Genomic DNA, 25,901 nt, shown 5'->3' with positions numbered 1-25,901 from the left:
TTACTACCTCCTAACCTGTATTTTGTCTAGCAACCTCTTTGAGCAATAGAAGAATTTAAAGTATCTTAAATCAATAAACGACTTTACCTGGTTTATTGATAGTTCCATGATTTTTCCTTATAGAATAGTTAAACTAAGTTTATATTTTAAACAATTAAAAGTCATTTCAATTCAATCTAATCAGGATTTACTACCTATAAGGTATCATGCTAGGTGCTACAGGTGAGAAAGAAAAAAGGAACTAACGTTTATTGAGTACCCACTCCGTGGTTAGAATGTGCTAGGCAACAACCCTTTCAGATGGATACAATTATTTTTATGTACAGATGAGGCTAACCACACTGGCCTCCTATTGTTTTTCAAACATGTAGGCATGCTCTTCCCCAGGGCCTTTGAACTTGCTGTTACCACTGGAATGGAATGATCTTTCTCTGGAAAATCTGCATAGTCATTGTTCAAATGTAACCTGATCACTAATGCCTACCTGACCACCCTATTGAAAATTGCAACCCTCTCTCAGCCACATGCTCCTTACCCCCATTACGTGCTTTATTTTTCTTGGTAGCTCTTTTGCCCTCTAACATAGTATATATTTACTTTATTTCATTTGTTGTCTTTCTGCCCTGACTTGAGGGCAAGGATTTTTTGTCTGTTTTTTTTTCACCAATTACCTCTGGCCCTAGAACACTACTTGATTCAGAGTAAATGCTGAATAAGTATTTGTTGAATGAATGAACTAAAGCTCAGAGAGTTAAGTAACTTGCCCAGGTATAAGAATAGAGTACTTCATGTTAAAATAATAAAACCCAGAAGCTCCAAGGTTGGTGCTGGACTAATAATCTTAGACGGGAAGACTTGCTGGACCAAGTGGCTCATGCTCCCAAGAGGGATTGCTGCCACCACCACACTGGGCTCAGGGGCACTTTTCCACTGCCTATATTACAGTCTGACTACGTATGTAGAATCTCTACTTGCATAACTTCCACGGCACAGCCAAGGCTGTAAGAGTGGAATAAGTCACTCCTAAATGCTGAGGGGCAATGCCAGCAAATTAAACACAGAGTGACATGGAAATATATAATTCGAGTGAAGGATTTCAGCTTGCTCTTCAGGGTGGATGGCCCCTTTCTGTGAATGGGTGACCTTGGGAGTTGCCGACTGTTGCTCCCCCTCCCGCCTCCTGCTTTCTGAGAGGAGCTTTGTGGTGCACCAATCGCCACTTAATCAGGACAGTCATTTCTTTGCATCGTGGCTTGCATGGCCATGACAGGTACTGAATCCCAGCTGGCGTCAGGGCCAGGGCTTATTCCAACAGAGAGAGTTGGGAGCCTGTTAAAGAGCTTGGGCAAGTGTCAGAGAGAATGCTTCTCCCTGTCACCTCCCTCTTTGTTCATCAGAAGCTTCCCTTGAATAATTCTTCCACCTCTTGCCTCACCTTTTAATTAAACTCCTAGGGGGCAGAAATGACATGTGTTTGATGGGTTTGGGAGAAAGAACTGGTCCCATTTGGGTCTTTTCTTTTTGGCAGCTGCCTGTCTGCAGCTGGCATCAGTCTGTACACGCATCTATCTTGGTGCATCAGTCTGTACACGCATCTTTCATGGTGCATCAGTCTGTACACGCATCTATCTTGGTGTGTCAGTCTGTACACACATCTATCTTGGTGCATCAGTCTGTACACGCATCTATCTTGGTGCGTCAGTCTGTACATGCATCTATCTTGGTGTGTCAGTCTGTACATGCATCTATCTTGGTGTGTCAGTCTGTACACACATCTATCTTGGTGCATCAGTCTGTACACGCATCTATCTTGGTGTGTCAGTCTGTACATGCATCTATCTTGGTGTGTCAGTCTGTACACACATCTATCTTGGTGCATCAGTCTGTACACGCATCTATCTTGGTGCGTCAGTCTGCACACGCATCTCTGTGATCTGCTTTCTGTCACGTAGCAAGCGTAGCCCCTACAGGGGGAGACCTGCAGCGCTGGGACATATGTTCAATTCAGAGGCATTAGGGATTCCAACTACTCTCTTCAATATAGTTTTATCAGTAATAGAGATAGTATTTTTATTTTGTTTGACTCTTATGCCTATTTTTCAGTTGGTTTCTAATGGTGGTATGCAAAAAGGTTTGTTATTTATTGGGCCCTTCAGATTCCAACCAAGTACATAAATAATTATAATATGAACTACAATTACGTAGGTGGTGCATTAGTCTGCATTGGATAGGCAATGCTGCAGTAACAAGCAAAACACAAAGCTCTCAATGCCTTAACACAATGAAAGTTTATTTCTCTCTCCTGCCACAGTGTAGTGTGAGCTGGTTGGCTCTCCTCTACCTTATAGCTCTGCCATGCAGGATGTGTGGCTTCCAGGATACGTGTGCAACGGGGAAAGTGAGAGAGGGCGGAGGCCTACAACTCTTCTGTGCATTGCCCTGGAAGTGCTGCCCACTGCGCCTGCTGAAGTTAGACGTGACTAGTCACTGACCCCAGACAACTGCAAGGGAGGCTGGGAAATGCAGGGGAACCCGTGGACACCTGGAGAGCACAAACTCTCTCTACTACAGGTGGATTAAGAACAATCAGGGAAGGTTCAAAGGAGCAGAGTGGGGCACAAAGGGGGTTGATGGTACCAAAAGTATATTTTTCTTGTTTCATAGTTTTGCCAAAGCCAGACATTCTATCTGAAATTTATCTGTACAATCTCTTCATAATCCAGTGCCACCAAGCCGCCTACAAATTGCATTACTATGCTGACTGAGGGTTATTCCTATCAACAAGTGTGCATTTTACCTAGGGTCTTCTGGAGACAATATACTCATTGTTTTGTTGCATACTTATTGCCTTTATTTTATTATGTACTATATTAATGCTTCTAGAAGTGAGAATTTTAGGTCATTAGTATTTTTGGACACTTTGAGCCTTTTAGCACTCTTCAAATTACATAAAATAATGGCATTTTTTTTTCCACCAATGGGATTTGTTTGAGTAGGAATCATCTGATGTAACAATATTTTTAAAGTATTCTCTTTGAATTAATCAGCTGGTATATTTGTTAGTTCTTCTTCTAGGAAGAAAATCCAAGATCTTTCTAGGCCTAAAAAGCAATGGGGAACTCCAGATAGGTAAGGCAATATCATATGGTCTTGTTTGTGATCATTGTGTCCATTACATCAAATAGGTAAGTATTATTCTTACCTGCCCACTAAGCCTGCATTCCAGGTTTATCCATCCACCTCAACTGGATCCACTGAAACAATATTGTCACCTCACTAGAGTCAACACGTGGAAGGCTAACCCTTGGTCAGTGGTTCCCAAATTTGTCTGCACATTGGAATCACCTGGGGAGCTTTAATACTGACTGATACCTGAGTCCCATCCCCCCAAGTCCTGATTTAGTTGATCTGGGATGCAGCCTAGGCTTTGGGAGTTAAAAGCTCCCCAGATGATTCTAATAGGCAGACAGGTTTGAGAACCTCCACCCCAGGGTGTGACTCCACACTCCTTTAAAACTTTTGTGTGCATTCTTTGCAAGTGCACATGAAATATTTATCAAGATAAACCATATTCTGGGACATAAATAAGTCTCAATAATTTTTTAAAACATTCAAAATCATTTGTTTGTATTTTGTTTATTTACTTATTTATTTAGAGATGGAGTCTCGCTCTGTCGCCCTGGATAGAGTACAGTGGTGTCATCATAGCTCACTGCAACCTAAAACTCCTGGGCTCAAGCAATCCTCCTGCCTCAGCCTCCCAAGTAGCTGGGACTACAGGGATGCGCCACCATGCCCGGCTAATTTTTTCTATATATATTTTTAGTTGTCCAGATAATTTCTTTCTATTTTTAGTAGAGACGGGGTCTCGCTCTTGCTCAGGCTGGTTTTGAACTCCTGACCTCGAGCGATCCTCCCGCCTCAGCCTCCCAGAGTGCTAGGATTACAGGCGTGAGCCACCGCGCCCAGCCTAAAAAGAAGCCTTTTAAAATTCTTGGTTATAGCTCATGGATCGATCAAACAGATAAATATCCTATACTCTGGGGCCACGTCCTAGATATGGACCATAGAAGATTAAATTTTTATTACCTTGATATTGTTAGTCATGGAACTGTTAAATATAGGTGATTTTAAAAATACTGGTATGGTAATGAATTATCTGTATGATATGTCACTTTAATAGGTTAGCTGTTCTCCCTTCCTGATGAACTTTGCAGCTATATTTTTCTTGACTGCAGATTCTTTGCTATTTCTCACCCATTGATCCTTTTCTTCTAACTTATTTTGAGCCAAATCTCCTGCCTTTTACATCATCCCCAATGTTTTTAGTTCTTACAATGTGTTTTCTAGTTTTTATGGCCAAAATTTTTAAGCAGCCAATAATCTCATGAGGGTTCAGTTCCCAGAAGGCATCAGGACCATATTTTATGTGTTTTATTTAATTGTGGTGTCTAAGGTAACTTTTGCTTTGAATTTGAAACAGTGAATACAAAAATCCATACATATATATATATATATATATATATATCTCCATCACACCTCCTAATCCCTGATGCTGCTAGTCCGTCTTCACCTGAACTTTTATATTTATCTCTATCCAACAACATTTTTTCACTCTTTTTGTTATTACCACTGATAATCAGTTAATTTGTTATTACCACTGGCTGAATCCCATTGTCCTTTATTTTTTCAGTTTTCATCCTTCTTGATGTCTAAGTTATATTTGATGCATCTTGTCTCAAGCTCTTCATCTCCTTGACTTCCATTACATGGTGCCCTCACCTCTACCCACCTCTCTCTTCTTTGGGAACGTAGTTGCTGCCTTCCCCACTGCGGCTCCCTCCTCTGGCCCTCCTCGCTTCCATTCTCCCTGAGGTCATCTTCGCCTCTCTGATACCTTCTGCTGCACGTCACTATCAGGTGAATCTCCAGTTTTCACCATTTCTTCATTTATCAAACCATTACTGAGCACCTCTCATGTATGGCACTGAACTATGCAAGGGGAAATCTCTGAAAGACTAAGACAAGATCTGAAAGAATATATGGCTGGAGAGACAGGCACTCTTGTCAAAATTGTGGAGGTCTTGTAAGCCACAGTAAGGAGTTAGGAATTTACTCTAAAGTCAGTGGAAACCTTTGAAGTGTCTCGGACAAAGGGGTAACTTGATCAGATTTGCATTTAGAAAGATAATTGGCAGTGGTGTGGCCAATATTTGAGCCAATATTTAGGAAATGGAATCAGTGGAATGTAGTGGGTGGGAATACTAATTCATTAATATTTCTAATAATGACCCCAGGTGATGTTTATGGAGCAGAGAAAGAAAGATTCTATCCAAAAATACAAGAAAAGTTGAAAAAAGAAAACCTGGGGCCTTTTAAAGGGATAAGCTCAGTTAGTTGGCAAAATGAATTATGTACAAAGTTGGTTACTGAGATACCTTTTTCTTCCTCCTCAGTTTCCAGGCCTTCTTCTACCCTCCTTACCCATTCCAGCAATGTTACTTAATTACCTCTCAGCAGGACTTGCAGCTTCCACACAAACATTCCTGGTTCGAGAACCGATCATTCCCATTTCCCTCTGTTACCCCAACATGGAACGTGCCTCATTTCTGGCCGTCTGTGCCTTTTACTTTCTTCCACGAAGCCTTTCCAGGTAAATCCTGTACTGATTTCGCCTTTTCTGTTCGTCTCCTGCACAGTGACCACAGCTATTTCACAGGGCTGTTGAGACTAGCTGAACTGATGTCTGTGAAGTACTTAGCACAGTGTCTGGCACATGGTATTTCACAAAGGGTAGCTATTAATAGTTTTCTGTTACTATTTTATTTTCAACCACTTGGTACAGGGCTTCCACGCAAAATGGGAGCATGGTGTAGTTGGCATGCCCATTTTACGACAACCCGAGTATAAATTACAGTGTTTACTTGATGGCAGAAACAGAACTATCTCTAATAGGTTCATTTTTGGTCACCATGTTTTAAGACAATAGATAAAACAATCTTCTTATATTCTTATTTTTAACTTCCATAAATATTATAGTTTATCCATTTCTGGTACCTGGAAATTAAAAACTTCTGTGTTAGAAATAGTTCTCAAAATGAAGGAAAATCAGTATAGAAGCTGTTAAGAGCTATTTCTTAGATTTGTATTAGCAGTGAATTTCTTATCATTTTATTTTTGTGCTTCTTAACAGAAAACTGTTTTGGGGAAATCAGGATCCTATTCGCCCTGTTCCCCAGGGTGCGTTGAAGGCTCGGCTGACCCAAAGACTCGAGGACCTTGCCCAACACAAGAAAGTCTCCAGCCTATACGTACCTAACAGGTTAGTGTGCACGTGTTATCAGGTTACTTTATCAGGAGTCCTTAGGGAAGATGAATATAGGACCCAGGCCTTTTATCTAAATGCTACAAATTGTCCAATCTGCAGTCAAAATTTACCGAGGATTAAGGATTCTATACCTATTTCTAACCTTATGCCACAGGCAGACTTTTCCAGAGGAAAATCTAATATTTAGCTATTGCACACTTGTAACATCTATTAATACTTTGGCTTATGAGAATTTTGGTTTTTTAATAAAATAAGGGCGTTATAGAAGGATTCTTCTATAGTAAGGAAAATATCTGTTCAAGATGTCTTTGAAGAATTCTACAGAAGCCATTAACTTTTCAAGTTAAGATCTCCAATTTTAGGATTAAAGAAACTTTAGAAGTTGAGGGATATCTGAAATCACCTGTCCAGACTCCCTCAGAGGACAGGTCACTCCCTCCTCTAATTCTCACCTGGCTCCCCACCTGTCTTCCCCACCCTGCCCTCTCAGTCTCCTTCGTGGGTTCCTCTTTCTCTGTCAGTGTTGCTCAGTGGCCCGTCCTCGGCTTCTTTCCCTTCCTGCTCTGAACTCTCACCAGGGGGGTGAGTTGGTCTCTCATGTGGATTTTGTTTTCTTCCTTGTGGTGACGACCTCCACGACTTTATCCCCAGCCTACACCTCTCTCCTTTCTCAGAAATACTAGATTCCCCTTCAGGATGGTACCGCAGGCACCTCCAACTCAACATGTTTGAAACAGAACTACTTTTATTATTTTTTTAACCACTGTTATTTTTTTTGAGACAGAGTCTTGCTCTGTCACCCAGGCTAGAGTGCAGTGGCATCATCATAGCTCACTGTAACTTCCAACTCTTGGGCTCAAGCAGTCTTCCTGCCTCAACCTCCCAAAAAGTAGCTGGGAGTACAGTCGTGCCCCACCAGGCCTGGCTAATTTTTCTATTTTTTCTAGGGACAGGGTTTCGCTCTTGCTCAGACTGATCTTGAACTCCTGATCTCAAGCAATCCTCCCGCTTCAGCCTAGAATTACTTTTAAATCTAATATTGGTTGAATTGGATTATTTATTTCAGAATGATATTTACAGGCTGAGGCGTTTGGTGTATTTGTTTGCTTTTAAAAGTTTATTCAAGAATGTGAATTCAACAATTTCCTTAATGGAGATTACTTCATTTGTGTGAATAAGAGAATCCCAGTTGTACATTATTAATTTCATTTTCTTTCTAGAAGATATATGAATGATCCTTACATGGTTGGTGACTTAGACCATTATGTTTGGTGACATGTTACCGCTAAATTTGATTCAGCAAATATATTTGTGATAGATGTTGCAGGGTGTCTTAGTCCATTTAGTGTTGTTATAACAGAACACCTGAGGCTGGGTAATTTGTAAAGAAAACAGGGTTATTTAGCTCACAGTTGTGCAGGCTGGGAAGTACAAAAAGTATGGTGGGCGTCTGCTCAGTTTATGGTGAGAACTTTTCATGCTGTGTCATAACATGGAGGAGAAAGTAAAAGGGGAAGCAGACACATGGGAAGAGGCAAAACCCGAGGGGCATCCTGGCTTTATAACAACCCACTCTCTCAGGAACATTCCCATGAGAACTAATCCAATCTCAGGAGAGTGAGAACTCACTTAGGACGGATCACCTCAAGACCCACACACCTCCCACTACACCCCACTTCCTGACACCACCACACTGGGGATCAAACTTCAACATGACCTTTGGTGGGGACAAACCACATCCAAACCATAGCACAGGGGCAAAGCCAAGTAAGACATAATTATCGCTTTGGGGGGGGGTTGTCATCTATTATGGGGACGTACATGGTAAAGTAATAAGTAAGAAGGCCAAAAAACAAGTGGTTTTTTGGAGTTCAAAAAAGAAGAGATTATATTTACTTGGGAAGGATTGAGGAGGAGAAAAATAAAAGCTGAATCTTACATATCCTTAATCCTTTTTCCTAAAAGTATCCTAAAATTTCTTCCAGAAAAAAAATTATGCATATATTTGCATATATATATATTTTAAGCAAAAGGAATCTTTAGTGTTTGTGTATGTGGTTTCCTTCTGGTAAAATCTGTGATTTTAGCTCTTGTAAGATACATTCCCCAAACTTGAGCCATTAATACACTACCTTTGCAAGTTGCCATATTTGTGTACCGTTAAATTATTTATTCAGTATTTGTATTTAAACTGACATGCGCTTAATATAACTCTTAAAATACCAATGCCTTCCCCTAAATTCACTCAAGTGCTATCTAAAACCACCTTGAATACTATTCATGGTATGTGTACATCGCATTTGCTTCATATTATAATAGACTTTTCCTTTATATCTTTATTTATTATACTTAATTCTGTACTGTATGTATAGAGTATATTTTTTTTTTTTTTTTTTTTTTTTTTTTTTTTTTTTGAGACAGAGTCTCACTCTGTTGCCCAGGCTAGAGTGAGTGCCGTGGCGTCAGCCTAGCTCACAGCAACCTCAAACTCCTGAGCTCAAGCGATCCTCCTGTCTCAGCCTCCCGAGTAGCTGGGACTACAGGCATGCGCCACCATGCCCGGCTAATTTTTTCTATATATATTTTTAGCTGTCCATATAATTTCTTTCTATTTTTAGTAGAGGTGGGGTCTCGCTCTTGCTCAGGCTGGTCTCGAACTCCTGAGCTCAAACGATCCGCCCACCTCGGCCTCCCAGAGTGCTAGGATTACAGGCGTGAGCCACCGCGCCCGGCCTAGAGTATATTTTAAAAGCCCACAAAAATCTCCCATAGGCCTACAATTCAGGAAAACCACTCATATTTGTCGTATTTTCTTCTAGTCTTTTTTGTATATGTATATATTTTAATATATAGCCTACTTAAGATTTTGAAATAATAAATATATAATTTATACAGTGCTTTTTTATGCTTAAAAATCTTTCCACTTTTTTTTTCAGGAAGAGTAGATAATATATCGAGCAGGTAATTCTTCTAGTGTTAGAAATTTAGTATATTTCCAACTTTTTGAACCATATATAACACTGTTGTGAATAAACTTATTTGTGCATGAAATTTAATGAATTTTGAATTATACCCATGAGTTTGATTACATGAGTCAATTACTACATCTAAAGGTAAGAATGTTGTTCAGGCTTTTGAGACATATTGCGAATTTGCTTTTGGTGCATGTTGGTTGAGTGACTAAGCTTTTTTACTGGAGTGCATGTTGGTTGAGTGACTAAGCTTTTTTGCTGGACTGGCCCTCTGAGGAAAGACTGTAGGGGAGGGGAGGGATGGGTACAGGCAGTGAGGGAGGTTACAGGAACAAAAAAAAGGTGAAGATGCTGTTATTTACTTGAAATTTGGTTTCCAGGATAAGGTGGCCATTTCTCTATCTCTTTCAACATACAACTTTAGTCAGAAGTCCACAAATTTTTTCTAGAAAAGGCCAGATAGCAAAGTTAGCCCTATAGTCTACCTAACTTTGCCATTATAGATTGAAAATAGCCATAGACATCATGTGAACTGAGCATGTGTGTGCTCCAATAAAAGTTCAGAATTTTTGCATCTGTGTTCATGAAGGGACATTGGTCTGTGGTTTTTTTGTAATATCTTTGTCTTTGGGGTTATGGTAATCCATCCTCATAGAATCAATTGAAAGTGTATAGAGGTGGTATTTGTTTTTTCTTTAAATATTTGGTGGAATTCTCCAATGAAGTCCTCTGGGCCTGGAGTTTTTTGGTGGGAAGGTTTTTAACTATCAATTCAATTTGTTTCATAGATACAGAGATATTCAGATGACCTATTTCTTTCAAAATGAGCATTGGTAATGTGTGTCTTTCCAATAATTTGTTCATTTCATCTAAGTTTTAAAACTTAGTGGCATAAAGTTGTTCATATGTTCTTTTATTTTCGTTTTAATATCTGTCCAATCTCCAGTGATGATCTCCCCTCTCATTCTCTCTTATTTGCTGATCATTCTGGCTGGAGGTTTATCAATGTTTTGTTTTATTGATTTCCTCTCTTATTTTACTATTTCCTATTTCATTGATTTCTCCTCTGATCTTTATTATTTCCTTTCTTCTTCTTACTTTAGGTTTTATTTGCTCTTTTGCTAGTTTCTTAAGGTAGAAACTGAGATTGTTGACTGGAGACCTTTCCTCTTGTCTAATATAGTCATTAGTGTTATGCATTTTCCTCTAAGTATTACATTGGCTGCATTTCACAAATGTTGACATGTTGTGTTTTCATTTTCATTTAGTTAAAAATACTTTCTAATATCCCCTCTGATATCATGTTTGAGCCATGAATATTAGATGTGTATTATTTTGTTTCCAAAATATATGGGGGATTTTCCAGATATCTTCTTATTGATCTCTAATTTAATCCCATTATGGTTAGAGAACATACTTTGCATAATTTCAATCTTTTCAAAATTACTGAGACTTATCTATGTACCAGAATATGGTTTATCTTGATAAATGTTTCATGTGCACTTGCAAAGAATGTGTACTTTGTTGTTAATAGACGAAGTGTTCTTTTATAAATGTCACTTAGGCCAATTTGGTTGGCAGTTGTAGTCTTCTATACCCCACTGATCTGTTTCCTTACTTGTTCTATCAATTATCGAGATGGAGTATTAAAATTTTTTGACCGTAATTGTGGATTTGTCTATTTCTCCTTGAAGTTCTATCAGTTTTTGCTTTATGTACTTTGAAGCTCTGTTCTCACATGCATCCAAGTTTAGAATTACGGGTTGAGCATCTCTAATCCAAAAATCCGAAATTTGAAATGCTTCAAAATCTGAAACTTTATGAGCATCAACATGACTGGAAAACTCCACACCTGACCTTGTGATGGGTGACAGTCAACATGCAGGTGCACAACACAGTTTATTCAGTGTCCCAGGGGAAAAAAGACCTTTCCAGTGCCCTTCAGCTGTGATAAATCTTTTCTGAGACTTGGATGCGTGGATGACTGTGGGAGGCTGAGAAGCACACTAATGCAGCAGCAGTGCATTCTATTAATAGGCAATATCTATAAGGAAAAGATAAGCACATATGAAACTTAAATATACAAGTTCATTAATAAAAATCATGTGAGTAGTGCTTTGTAAATTATAAAATGGCATATATATACTTCTCCTATTTAATCTTCATAACCATGACAAAATATATTATTTTCTCCATTTTCTAGAACATCCATGTACTTCTAGGTATTGGCACCATAAGACATAAGTACTATGGTCAGTATGTATTTTCCTGGTAGTTGGTGTTTGCCATTCCCGCCTGAGACAATGTTGAGAATGACTTTTGTGTCTGTCATCCTCCCGTCTTCTATCTTTGTACCTCTCACCCACTGCCTGGGCCTTTACCCTTTGCCCTGCTCTCCAGGCACATCTTACCTTTGTGCTGCTCCTTGGCTGCTCAATCCCCTCTTCTTCCTGCCCACTGTGCTCCCCTTACCTGATTCTAATCTCTTTGAAGTGCCCCATTGTTCAAAATCACGTTTTCCATCATGTCTCCAATTCCCAAATCGAACTACCCTTTCCTGCAAAAGTCTAATCCCAGGTAAGTGTTGGAGGTTTCCTGCCTATGTAAGCCGGGCTGTGTGTGTGGGTGGGGGTGGCTGAGTCAGTTCAGCCAGGCCGTGGAGCCAGGGTGGGCAGTCCCTAGCCCTCTGAAAACAGATGCATGGTAGTGTGGACAGGCCGTAAGCCTGGGTGGTCGTAAGCAAAGGGGATACAGGCTTAAACGCAGACTGAGGCTTACAGTGCAACCAGCAGACAGAGGCTTGGGCAGAGGGATGCACATGCCATCCGAAAGGAACAGAGGTCGTTTGGAAAATAATAGAAGCAGAAGTGGGACGCAGTCTGAGTTAACACCAGGTCTGAAGCAGTCAGTGGCACTTCCTTTTCTATTGGTGATATATTTTGATAAAGAAAGATGGAGGGGCAGGGATGATAAGATGAACAATATTATTAGTTATCCTAAATAAAATCTTCGTTAAGCCCCATTAATGATCGAATAATCTGTGCACATGATCGAGTAGAATTAATCCCTAAACTCAAGAATTCTTTAACACAAAGTATCAATATCATTCATCCTATAAACTAAAAATATAGTAAAAAATTTAATTATTTATATGGATGCTAAAGGGAGTTTTTAGGTTTAAAAGCAACATATATTCTCTTTACATCAATATAAATTTCGGACTGAAGATGTAATTTATTCCAGAACATTATCTGTTTTGAGTAGAATAATGGAAGCCAATGGAAAACTTGATGGCTGAAATGTAACCATCCCCAAAGCAATTAATTTCTGCTCATATGGAAATTAGCTCAGCTGTAAAGAAGTAAACTGTCATACCTGTGCCCCTAGGCCTGGAGATCAGTGTTAGAAAATACTATAATAATTTGAATTCATGCTTGTTTTACTCAATTCTTTTCTCTTCTACAACTTGTAGGGCTCAATATTACTACAGCTGTGGAAGAGAGTCTGTAATTTGGACAATCCCTCCTCCTGCATTGTTTAGCCAACCCTCCAAAAGGATCCAGAGGCTGGCACAGCCCAATAGATTCAAAAGACAGACTCTACCAGATAGGTAGAGTATTTTGAGAATCTCCATAAATTCTAATTTAAATTGGTTAAATGTCATAGTGTTGTTTTTCTAATTTTAGTGTGTACAATTTTCACGAGTACACTTGTGTTCCAAAGCATCAGGTAAAAAATCAAATATTTGTAGCAATTGCGGGTAATCAGAAGATCATTCTCAGTAATTATATTTGACTCAAATTATGGTGAAGCTAAAATTCACACTTAACCTTACTGTTGTCAGTCAATTGAAAGGAAATGTACAAATAAAACATGACAGGCTAGGCCAGGCACGGTGGCTCACGCCTGTAATCCTAGCACTCTGGGAGGCCGAGGCAGGTGGATCCTTTGAGCTCAGGAGTTCAAGACCAGGCTGAGCAAGAGCGAGACCTCATCTCTACTAAAAATAGAAAGAAAATTAGCCAGACAATTAAAAAATATATAGAAAAAATTAGCTGGGCATGGTGGCATATGTCTGTAGTCCCAGCTACTAGGGAGGCTGGGGCACAAGGATTGCTTGAGCCCAGGAGTTTGAGGTTGCTGTGATCTAGGCTGGCGCCACGGTACACTAGTTCAGACAACTGAATGAGACTCTGTCTCAAAATAAAATAAAATAAAATATTGGGTAATGGGGAGTGACTGCCAATAGGTATGAGGATTCTCTTTGGGTTAATGAAAATGTTCTGAAATTCAATAGTGGTGATGTTGCACAACTTTGTGAGTATGCTAGAAATCACTGAATTGTATAATAAATTAAATTATTAAATTAATTATTAAATTATTAAATTAAAACGGTTAATTTCATGGTATGTTAATTATATCCCAGTAAAACAAACAAACAAAAAACAAAATAAAAACTAACAGACTACCCCTGGAGACTTATCATATAATTATTTGAGAAAAACTTTCCATAGGAGGTTTGTTGAATGGTTAGTAGATTTTTGGTCAGGGAAAGAAAACAGCCTATGAAAATTGGCCAAGTGGCTGAGAGTGATGACCAGCACTGTCCTAAATTGCACTATACAGGAGACTCCGTGGTGACTGGCATTATTATTTCAGGGATTTAGTGTGAGATTTTGGCAGGAAGTGAGATGTTTTCCAGACGGCAGGTCACAACCCATCCAAAATGGATCATGAAATCCATTCCAGTTTTTTCCTTAGTGAAATCAAATTAAATTTTAAAAATCAGAATACATTGTATAGGGTAAGCATTGCTTCATGATAATTTTGTTTCTAATACACAAACACACATTTCAGTTTACTGTAGGACAGTATAAAATGAACTTCTTACTGGGGATCATAGTAAAAAATTTTTTGAGAAATACCAATCTGGTAGAAAGCGCACTGATGATTGCGGGAAAAGATGTTTCTAAGATAGAAACAGTATATATAATTGGTTGGAAGTTGGTTGTAACAAAGAAAAATCCAGTTATTTTTCCTTCATCCAACAGTTATGATAGTTCATGTTTCCATGTGCATATAGGCCCTTCAGTGATTACTTAGCAAGAACGGCTCTTCAAATCCCTGATCCTTCTCCCCGGATATTACGACTCTCGATAGCCAAAGGCACAGATCCAAACTACCTTCCTCCAAAAACCGTAAGTGAGCCCATGCGAGAAAAGAAGTTCCTGATTGACTTTGTGACATGCTACCCTCTTATGTCTAGGTGTGTATTTTCCTTTTATTCTTCTTTATTTTTCTGTCTCATCAAATGAACTTTTCTGACAGCCTCCTCTATGCCTGGTACATCAGGATTGAATCAGAAAAGCCGCTATGAGTGACATAGAATGAGGGCTTTACACAAGGGATTAGCCCTGAAGCAGTTGTGGGAGCTGGTGGAGAAGCCTCTGGAAGGCTGTTGCGGCAGCTAGGACTTGAGTCTGGTTGTAGACATAGACGCAGTAAGAGACAGCAGGGCCAGGCCTGCAGGGGAAGCCATTACAAGCCCTTCTCTGCCGGAGGAAGGGCTAATGCTGATGGTAAGGAAGGCTCAGCAGTATTCAGGGGTTTCAAGTCCCCAGCTTCACTGGAGTCTGCCCATATGTCCCTCGTTCAATGTTCAAGGCCCCACTCTTTTCCAGTCATTGCCCGGACTTTAACATAAGAGACCGTACAAGTCTGGGCAATTTTCACTGTAATTCAACCACTCACAGAATTAGAGTTTGAGTTTGGTCTTTAGAATTTTCAGCCCAGTGATGATAGAAGGTAAGGATTTCTTTTAAGGAAGTCACAGAAGCTTTCTGGCCCCTTATCTGGACCTTACAGTGGGATTGTAAAGGCCTGAGTAGATCATTTCTTGTAAGTTCTCCAGTGTACTTAGAAACAACCAGTCAACCCTACTGTACTTCTTTATTTCAGTAAAATGTTTTCTGGCAGCAGCTACTTGGTCACACAAAGCCTTGCTTTCAATGTTGCCACTGTGTGCCGTGGACTACTGGTGCCTTTTTTTTTTTTTTTTTAACCACTAGCAGTAGGACCATTAATGCCTTTAAATCTAATTAGCTTAGGAAACAAATTCCAGGTAATCTAGAACCAATACAGAGAACTTATCCTTAAAGTTCTTTTCTGGGTTTTTTTTTTTTTTTTTTGAGACAGAGTCTCACTCTGTTGCCCAGGCTAGAGTGAGTGCCGTGGCGTCAGCCTAGCTCACAGCAACCTCAAACTCCTGAGCTCAAGCGATCCTCCTGTCTCAGCCTCCCGAGTAGCTGGGACTACAGGCATGCGCCACCATGCCCGGCTAATTTTTTCTATATATATTTTTAGCTGTCCATATAATTTCTTTCTATTTTTTAGTAGAGGTGGGGTCTCGCTCTTGCTCAGGCTGGTCTCGAACTCCTGAGCTCAAACGATCCGCCCACCTCGGCCTCCCAGAGTGCTAGGATTACAGGCGTGAGCCACCACGCCCGGCCTTTTCTGGGTTTTTGTTGCTTCATACCAAACCACCCCCAAACTTAATGGCATAAAACAACCACCATTTTATTCTGCTCAAGGATTTTATGAGTCAGAAATTCTGACAGAGGAAGCGAGTGTGGCTCATCTCTGCTCCCTGATGTCTGGGGCCTGCGCCGGGAAGTCTGTAATGGCTTGGGTGTCTGAAATGGTAGTGGGCTGGAATGATCCAGAGGCTCCTTCACATCTGTCCTAGCTTGGGCTGCTGTGACCCAATATCATAGACAGGGTGGCTTAAACAGAAGACATTTATTTCTCACAGTTCTGGAGCCTGAGAAGTTCAAGATTAAGATGTCGGCAGTTTCTGTTCTCAGTGAGGTCCCACTTCCTGGCTTACAGATGGCCACCATCTTGCTGTATGCTCACATGACCTCTTCTTTGCCGAAAGAGAGAGAGGGGAAGACAGAGAGAGAGCACATGTGTAGGCATGCTCTTGTCTCTCTTCCTTTTCTTAAAAGGACACTAATCCCATTATGGGGCTCCACCCTCATGACCTCATCTAAAGCTAATTACCTCCTGAAGGCCCCACCTCCTAATACCATCACATTGAGAGACAGGACTTCAACATATGAATGTTGAAGGGACACAGACATTTAGTCCATAATAACATCTATGTGTGCTACCTAGGCTGGGATGACTTAAAGGCTAGACTCAGTTGGGGATATCTATAGGGGCACCTTCATATGGCCTGGACCTCTCTAGGCAGGGCAGCTATGTTCTGAGGAGTATCCTAAGATGGAGTGTCTCAAAGGTGAGCATTCCAGAAGAACAGGTGAAGCTGCATGGTTTTTTATGGCTTGGTCTTAGAAGTCACATGACGTCAATGTAGTCATCCTCTGTTGATTGATGCAGTTATAAGTCTGGCCAGATTCAAGGGGGTGGGAATACAAACCCTACCCCTCAATGAGAGAAGCGTCAAAGAATTTATAGGCACTTAAAAAAGACTACCACACCCAATGATGTGAGTCTGTTTAGTATCCCTGAACATGGTTTTTACATGCAGAAAAGACTGTTCAGAGGTATGCTCTTGATTTAAATAATAGTCCCATTTTTAAAATTTTGAATTTAAAAATCAGTTTTTCATAGACTTTTAAGTCTGGCTTGTGTGTTTTATCATTTTGTTTATAATTCCAGCAGTTTTTAAAAATTCATTTTAAGAGTCCTGAATAATGCATAACCGGAGACAACCTGCTCCAAGCTCCCTTGCCCCTGTTCTCAGACTTTCTTCCCTTCCTCTTTCCTACCTCATCCTCCCTAGCTTTCCTTCTCCCTTTACTTATCAAAATCTGACCCTTCCTTCAAACTCCAATCCCATGTCTCTCTATCCCTGAAAAGAGAATCGTTTTGGACTCTCCCACCTTTCCTCTGACATCTCTCAATACTTTATTTCTTTCCTCTTATGGATATCAAATAATCTAAATTATTTGCCTATAGGTCTATGATAATTGATTAAGAAATATTTGTTTAATGAATTGAATTAGTGAATTATTATTTTATTTCCTTTTAAACCATAAGCCTTAATTGAAGGCAATGGTTGTCATGTATTTCTTTGATTTTCCCAGAGCCTGATAAGAGACAAAGCTTTATTCACATGAAATGCTCATAATGCATCGGTACGTCGTGGTGTTATTCAGACAGGCAGGACTTTCGGTTTGAATCTCAGCTTTGCCACTTACTAACTATATAGACTGATACAAATTACTGAACCTCACAGTACTTTGGTTTCTCTATTAGAGAAATAGAAATAAAAATGATACCCCCAGGTGGGGAATAAGTGAATTAATACATGTGAGACACTGTCGGTAACTATCATCATCATCATTTAAATAACACAGAAGGAATTTGGAAAATACCTTATGTATTTTATTTCCACCCACAGTTAAAGCCCTATTTTATTTTTAGTTATTGGTCATGTTCCCCTTCAAAGTCTTGTGGTAAGTTTTGAGTTCCCGAGAAGCTGGGTTGGAACCCCTACAATCCAGTTTGAGAAGGATGGAATGGATCCTCTCGGTTATGATCACAGGTTATTGCAAGATTCTCAACCTTTCTGCTGGATTGCTGAGAAGTCTGATCACAGATTTAGTAATCTTGAACTAGACAGTGTTTATTATATGATACTTACAGGTACTGTTTTATTTTTCTCCCATAGATTGAAACCAAGATTTCAGTTTCTACCCTGAGTGCTGTTGCAACTCCAAGAATTGTAGACCTTGCCCACCCAAGGCTGAAGATAGAGGGTCTGTGCTTTGAAAGACAAAAAAGTGAACTGCCCATCCGTCCTGTAAGCCCTCACTGCCTTGACATCCTTCGGCTCACTCTCTGGTTGTTCCTGGGGCGCTATTTTGCCTCTACAGGGCATAGCCCAAAGTCATCAGAAAAGAGAATCCTGAAAGAGTGGTCTGTGGCAGGGAGGAAGACCTAGCTACGTGTTACGGAGCGAGGCAGAGGAGTAGAAGGCCAAGAGCATGGGTGTTCAAGTCCCAGCCTTGCTACTACTAGCTCTGTGATGTTGGGATGACCTTCCTAAGCCATATGCATCCAACGAGTATTTGAACACCTACTGTGTGCCAGGCACTGATCCCAGTGAACAGCATGGTGCTCCGTGCTAATGAGGGCAGACAGACAACAAATAAGTAAATGGATAAGATAATGTCAGATCGTGATAAGTGCTATGAAGAACGTAGCACTGAGGAAATGAGTGAGTGTGGGGGCAGGGGTGTAACTACTTTGCATATGGTAGTCAGGGAAGGCCTCTCTGAGGAAGGAACGTGTGAGCTGAAACCCGAATGATGAGAGTCAGCCAAGTGAAGATCTAGGAGGAGAATATTCCAGTAGAGGGAAGAGCACGTGTCAAAGTACTAAAGTTGGGATGAGCTTGAAGCTGGGCGGAGCAAGGGGAGCAAGGGACTTGCGGAGATCACGGTTCCCACGGCTGGGGGCGGGGTCTGCTGTGGAAGGCCTGGCGCTCGGCACAGGGCCTCACTTCTCCATCCCTCCGCCTTCACATTTCCCTCCATTAACTGTAGTGCCCCATTGCAGTTGGGTTTTCAATAAATATCTCATGATCATGTTGCCAAAGGAGGCGGAAGTAGTTTTACGTTCTCTCTGGGAACTTGAGGATTTCACATGGAACCCTGCCAGGGAAGAAAACCATCACGTCCTGGGAGAGTGTTCTGAGTTTGCTAAAGTGACTTGCCTTGTGACCCTCGGGCAAATGACTTTAGTCTCAGTTTTTTGGTATGTGACTAGGAATTATAGGCATCTCTCCCTATCATTGTTTGGGGTTAAAAAAAAAATGAAAGAAAGTCTTTAGAAAAAAGACATTGCAACAAATCAAACTCTTAGAACCCAAAACAACTCTTAGGCCAGTGCAATGCAGAACACTTTCAGGGCTGCTGAGTGGTGCATCCATCCTAATTCTTTGAAACGAGGACTTCACAGAGAGAATACTAGCCATTTGTCACCCTTCATATTTTACCAATAAAGCAACATCAGAGAAGGGCAATCTGGATAAATACAGTTGACTGACTGACCCCTTTTGGTCTTGAAAACTGCAAGTAAGTTAACTTGTATTTATTCAACCCTAGTTATGCACCAGAGCCTATTCTAGCTTTTGCAAACAGGTATTTCCCCTCAAGCAGCTTGTATTTTAATGGGGAGAAGCAGACAGTAAATGAAGAGATGAATGAGCTAATTCAGGTGTTGATAAGTGTTTTAAGGAAGATCAAATGCATACTGTAGAAGAAGGTGGCCAAGTATGGTGGCTCATGCCTGTAATCCTAGCACTCTGGGAGGCCATGGTGGGAGGATCATTTGAGTTCGGGAGTTTGAGACCAGCCTGAGCAAGAGTGAGACCCCATCTCTACTAAAAAAACAAAAATGGAAAAATTAACTGGGCATGGTGGTGCACGCCTGTAATCCCAGCTACTCGGGAGGTTGAGGCAGGAGAATCTCTTGAGCCCAGGAGTTTGAGGTTGCTGTGAGCTAGGCTGATGCCACAGCACTCTAGCCCAGGTGACAGAGTGAGACTCCGTCTCAAAAAAAAAAAGTACATACTGTAGAAGAGAGCAATCAGAAAGGCTGCTTTATCTTGACTGGTCAGGGAAGACCTCCTTGAGGTCAGGATGTTTGAGTCTAGAGATTTGAATGACAAAGAGGCAGCCAAGCCAGGACTGAGGAAAGAGGTTTTCAAGCAGAACTAGCAAGTGCAAAGGTCCTGAGACAGAAGGAGCTGGGCCAGGGGGCCTAATGTGGCTAGGATCATAGTGATCAGGTGCCAAGGGGAAGAAGAGGAGGTCAGAGGAGCAGGGCAGCTCTCAGACCATGTAGGGCCTTGCAGATCACAGTAAGGGAGCCTAAGTAATATTCTTAGCAAAATGGCAAGCAACAGGAAGAGTTTACAGTCTGAGAGTGACATGACGCAACTTGGGCTTTAGAAAGTACTTAGCTCATGGAGTTGTTATGATGATTAAGTGGGAATGGTATAGGCAGATCACTTGGAACGCTGTCTGGCTCATGGAACACCCTCATCACATGCTCATTCTCTCCCTCAGTAACTGTCTTGTGAAGTCTTTATGCACAGGGGCAAGAATGGAAGCACGGAGAACCGTTAGGAGTCTGTCGCAGTAACTCAGGAGAGAAATGGTTGTGACTCAAATAGGGATATAGCTGCAGAGATGGGGAGCCATTGTGAAATTTGGGATATATTTTTGTGTCTCTTTGTTTCTACTGTAGGTAGCCCCTGCTGCCCTGCAAGCCATTGCTGGCCCCCGAACAATAGCTCTAGCTAAGGCCAAGCCTCTTCATCGAGATTATCTCCCTGGCCGTGATGCCTACTGGCCAGTGTCTTACGCTGCTGCCCATTCTGAAGTATCGCCCAGAGTTCAGGAGCTAGCTAGTCCAAGTGCAAGGTACGTCAGTTTAAGGCTTAAGTAAGACAGGAAGGGCTGGGGTTCTGGGGAGAGGGGGAAAGTTGACCAAATGAGGCCAATGAAAATAGTTACAGAAATACAAAAAATTTCAAAAACATCTCAGCAGTTACATTTATTATGACAAATCTATGGTCTATATGGGTACTGCTCAAAGTTTAGTGGACTAGGTATTGAAATTCAGAACTAGGAAATGAAGGCCCAGAGAATTTACACAAATGATGATCTGTGGTCAAATCCAGATTTGCGTATCTGTCAGATTCCAAAGGCCTTTCTCTTTCCACAGAAAGTAAATTCTGGACGTTTCTCAGTTTTGAACTTGAGTTTTAGAATCAGACAGACCTGGGTCTGTGGCCCCCATGGATCATTTGCCATAACATAATTTGGCCGTGTTAAAAGCTCTAAAAGTATGGATATAGAATTATTTATCTAATATATATTATTGAGTGAAACAAATTGTAGAACAGAGCATATAATAGCTTGCAGTTTCTGTAAGAAAATATATTATCTGTGCCACATATTTGCCTATACTATCTCAGAAGAGTTTATAAGAAGCTGATAACAATGGTTGCCTTGAGGGCCTAGGGAACTTGAAACTAAGTTTTTATATTTTTTTTACTAACTAAGCGTGTATATTTTTTCAGTATCTTGCATCATGTACATATATGACCTATTTCAAACAGATAAGAAAATACAATTAACAAAGAAGAAATTGCCTCTCATTCCTGTTTATTTTTTGGAAGACCTCTTAACCTGCCTGAACCTCAATTCATTTTGTTCCCTTCAAGGGGTAACACCTGACCCCCCTCTTTAAGCATATCAGGAAAAGCTAGGAAAGGCAGAAAAAGTTGTGGAAGTCTTGAGCTCAGGGAAAAGAAAATATGTTAGTTCTTACATGATAACATTTTTAAAATATTATAATGTGTTTATCTTTCTTAAAAAAAATAAAGTTAATCATCAAATGAAATGAAGCTCATTCTCTGTTCACTGAAGGGAAGAGAAGAGCATGATCGAGTGCTTCATCGAGGTTTATCCTGGTGGCAAAGTTATTATTTGGTGGTAAGATGCTAAATGTGGTAAACTTCAAAAATTTGATTTTTTTCAAGTTCACCAGAGAACTATCTTGCCTGTTTTAACATTGCAAACTACGTTATGGTGAATGATCCATGGGGGCCACAAAACAAGGTCTGTCTGATTTTAAAACTCAAGTTCAAAACTGAGAAACATCCAGAATTTACTTTCTGTAGAAAGAGAAAAGCCTTTGGAATCTGACAGATACGCAAATCTGGATTTGACCGTAGATCATTTGTGTAACTTCCCTGAGCCTTCATTTCCCAGTCTGTGTATCCTAGGTCGTGAAAATCACAATGGGGTAATATCGTAGTGCCTGACACATAGTGGGTGCTTGAGATACGTCAGTTCCCTTTTCTGTTCATCTTATTGCAGGCTGATTTCTTTTCCTCCCATTTCAGGTCTCCTGCGCATATTGTGTATTACGATCCAGAGGTCTTCAAAGTCAAGCCGGCTGCTTTGCGAGCACAATGTTCTCAAAGGGTTCGGGAGTTGTCAGTACCTCTTGTACGTTAAATACCGACAGCCACATCCGTTGGACCCTAGTTATCTATCGAGAACACATAACTTAAGATGACTTAGTTCCCTATTCTGGTACTGTCAGTTTATATTCCGTCCCCTTCAAAAACAAAAAAAAGAGAGAGAGACCTGCAGGAAACCGCACCATGATCTTCAAATAGCAATTGCTGCTGTTACCTGTCTACCTGTCTACCTGTCGTGGGATTTTAGCAGGTTTGGGACTCCGGCATGCAATAAAAGGGAGAATGAGAGCCGGCCTTACTATCCTCGCTATTCCCTTGCAAGCTTCCCGGCTGCCTCGGTGCCGCGCTGACCTGAAGAACTGCTCGCTCTTCCTCCTGTCTGCGGCCTTTGCTTTTCCTTTCCCCCTGACTTCTGGGTTCCCCGGTAGCCGATCCTGCCTCAGACCCTGTCCAGCGAGCCTTGGGAATTGAGATCATGCTTTGTGTTACTTTGCCAGCCTCACCTTGTTGCCTAGAAAAAACACGGATGTGGTGAAGCCTCTTGGAAAAATCAAAATGCTTTTTATAATCTGTAGCTGACATTTAGGGAACAGGTTACCTTAAGTGATCACATCTCCACCAATCTCTGTTCCTTCACTCCTGCTCAGAGACGCTTACCATGCGGGACTGAAAAAGCAAGAGGTTTGGCAGCATTATAATTCTCTGTCGAACTGCATCTGCCCAGAGTTTTTATTTTATTTATTTTATTCTTTCTGTGGATCAGAATTTTATAAATTAACTTTTATTTTGCATATATAGACTTGCATGAAAACGAACTTATTTGAAAACTAATTTTGCAGATGAGTTCTGTCTGTAAGGCCTTTGTGGTACAAGAGGCAATACCATATAGTAGTTTTGTTTTTGTTTTTGTTTTTTGAGACAGGGTCTCACTCTGGCACGTTGGCTAGAGTATGGTGGCGTTATCATAGCTCACTGTAACCTCAAGCTCCTGGGCTCAAGCCTTTCTCCAGCCTCAGCCTCCCAAGTAGCTGGGAATGCAGGCACATGCCACCATGCCCGGCTAATTTTTCTATTTTTTGTAGAGATGGGGTCTCAGGCTGGTCTTGAACTCCTGACCTCAAGCGATCCTCCTGCCTTGGCCTCCCAGAGTGTTAGGATTACAGGTGTGAACCACCATGCCCCAGCCCCTACAGTAGTTTTAAACTTGACTTTGGAATCAGACAAACCTGGGTTTGTATCCACCATGGATCATTTACCAGGTATATGATCTCAAACTAACTTTCTAACTTCCTGTGGCTCGGTTTCTTTATGCATAAAGTGGGTTGCTGCTGTTGTAAAGATTAGATGAGAACATGTATATAATAAAGTATGAATTTGAAACAAAAATTATTGTTTAAAAATTCTCTCCATTTGCCTTTGGGGGGAATGGCATAATTCATATCACTGGGAAAAATATGGCTTGATTCTTATATTAAACAAATATTTTTAGAGATGTCACAAGACAAAGGAAAAGGACTTTGAGGCGCTAGGGGCAGCAACTTGCTGGAAGGCAGTCACTGGTAGATAAAGGCAAGTTAGTAAAGCTTGTTATATAGGTTCCTCCAGCTCCATAAGGGTTCAAAGTTGTCTGAAGTGTTAACCTTTGTTCTCCCTGATAGATGTGGGAGCAGGATTCCTTTTGTCTTTGTAAATCTATGTCCTGCTTTTAGGCAAGGAGGGCAGAGAGCCCTCCTGTATCTGCTGCTGCTTAACTGCCTTCAGCTCAACAATCCTTCATATTTTGGGGTGGTGTATCTGTCCCCCACAGTATTTGTTATTCATTTGTTATTCAGCAGTAGTTAACAGTGTTGGGGCTCAGAAACCGATACCCCCAAATATGGCAACATGTTGAACTGAAAAGCAAGCCTCCAGGTCCCCTGTCCCCCTACCATTTCCCCCAAAGAATAGGATAAAGTTGTTCTCTGAAGTTCCCTTATCTGCCTAAAGTCTGGACATACCAAAGAAGAAAACTATTACTTTTGGTCCCTTTCCTGAGTTTTCATGAACTGAACTGATAGAAAGGAAGACAAAAGTCTGTCAACAAACCTGGACAGACTTTTGTCACAAACCTTTCTGCAGCCCCAACAGACTTTGTCCTAGATCGTTGTATGTTCTTCATGCCCACTGAATTATCCTTGGTAATCGTTTATTGCCCCTCAACAGAATTCCTCTTCTCCCTCCTCCCAACACCTGTTTTGCCAGGAAGTGTTATATGCTAGTGAGGGATTCCGGGTCTCCTGGGGACAAAAGTGGGTGCTGTGGCCCCATCTTGGTCCTGCCCCACCCTAATCTCCCAAGCGGTTGCCATAGCTGGGGAGGAGGGAATACCCTACAACTCTGCCAATCATAACTTAGCAGCCAGCTGCAAAAGAATGCAGAGGACTCTCTAGCCCATAGTCCAAGCAGCATAGGTACCATAGAGTCTGGAAATTGAACTAGAACAACCTGCGTGGGTAGCTAAGGCTCAGGTCATGTGACTCCGAATTGTCCAATCAAAGTGGTTCCATGGCGACGTCTGAACCACAAGGGAGGTCCCTATCCGGGCGCTATAAAACAAGATACAGACTGTAACTAGGCCCTTTTTCTTTTTTGCGCCCTTCCTGTTGCTCTCCCTTTGCTGTGACAGTGGGTTCGATTGTCATCTGTGGCGTATGTATCATGCTCTGTAAACCTATGTGTCGCTCTTGCCCTATATTCCTATCTTTCTGTCCTCCATAAACCTCATTTTCATGCTGGCCTAACTGTGGCGTGTCTGGTCATTCTTGGGCCATGGGCGCACCGAGAACCGACGTTCCAGACTGAAACCTGACAGAGGGATCGAAGCCCCCATTCTTTCTGTAACCTCGAGATGGTATGTAAGCTTCTGCACCCCGTCCGGGAATTGGGTTCATTCTGAAGGCTCCCAAGTCACGTAAACCTATGACCAAATAAACTTGTACGCCTTTTCTCCAATTCATTTTCCTTTTGTGAATTGATTTTTAATTTTAATTTTTAATCAAAACTTCAGAGGGTGAAGGGGAAATTTTTTCGTTTCACCGCTGCCAGTGGAACAGCTAATGGGCTGGTGGAACAGCAGACCAAAGTGAGCCTTGGCCAGAGTGGGGCACGGGGACGGTCCTGCCAGCCGTTGGCTGATTTCCGTAGGTTTGTGGGCGCGTCCTTCGTCTCGGTCTGCTGAAAGGGCAGATAGACACTTGTCTATCAATTAGGCGTTTTAAGTCCCCCATCGACTCGCATGAACCAACCCACAGAGGACCTGAACTTAAGCGACCCCTGGTGGCCAGGGAGAACCTGCACACACCGAGGCACAGGGGTGTATCGGTCACTGAAAGGCGCAGCCTCCCACCTCATCCAACTCCCCGCTCCTCCTTCCTGAGGGTTCTGCTTCCTAAGGGCCTGTCTGAGGAGGTGCTGGCCCATGGCCACCCTTGGCAGCAGAGACAGGTCGCAGGCGGTAAGGAGACGAAGCCTGAAGGCACACGTTCTTTCAGTTTGTGCTGATCTTTCCTTCCTATCTAGGAGGAGCTGCCAG

At 41.4% G+C, this 25,901-nt stretch overlaps 1 protein-coding gene across 1 annotated transcript in view; it reads left to right on the top strand.

Annotated features, from left to right (window-relative positions):
• The window catches only part of SPMAP2L (sperm microtubule associated protein 2 like), a 38,863-nt gene extending 16,499 nt beyond the window's left edge, over positions 1-22,364 (top strand). Inside the window, exons 3-9 of the mRNA XM_069456993.1 lie at positions 3,064-3,129; positions 6,194-6,322; positions 12,773-12,910; positions 14,384-14,498; positions 17,999-18,130; positions 20,584-20,759; positions 22,250-22,364. Of these exons, the coding sequence (XP_069313094.1) occupies positions 3,064-3,129; positions 6,194-6,322; positions 12,773-12,910; positions 14,384-14,498; positions 17,999-18,130; positions 20,584-20,759; positions 22,250-22,364 (871 nt within the window). The remainder of the gene's footprint in view (positions 1-3,063; positions 3,130-6,193; positions 6,323-12,772; positions 12,911-14,383; positions 14,499-17,998; positions 18,131-20,583; positions 20,760-22,249) is intronic.
• Positions 22,365-25,901: the final 3,537 nt, after the last annotated feature.

This window comes from Eulemur rufifrons, chromosome 24 (assembly GCF_041146395.1).
Source record: "Eulemur rufifrons isolate Redbay chromosome 24, OSU_ERuf_1, whole genome shotgun sequence".
NCBI lineage: Eukaryota > Metazoa > Chordata > Mammalia > Primates > Lemuridae > Eulemur > Eulemur rufifrons.
This window is presented reverse-complemented; position numbering and strand designations above follow the sequence as displayed.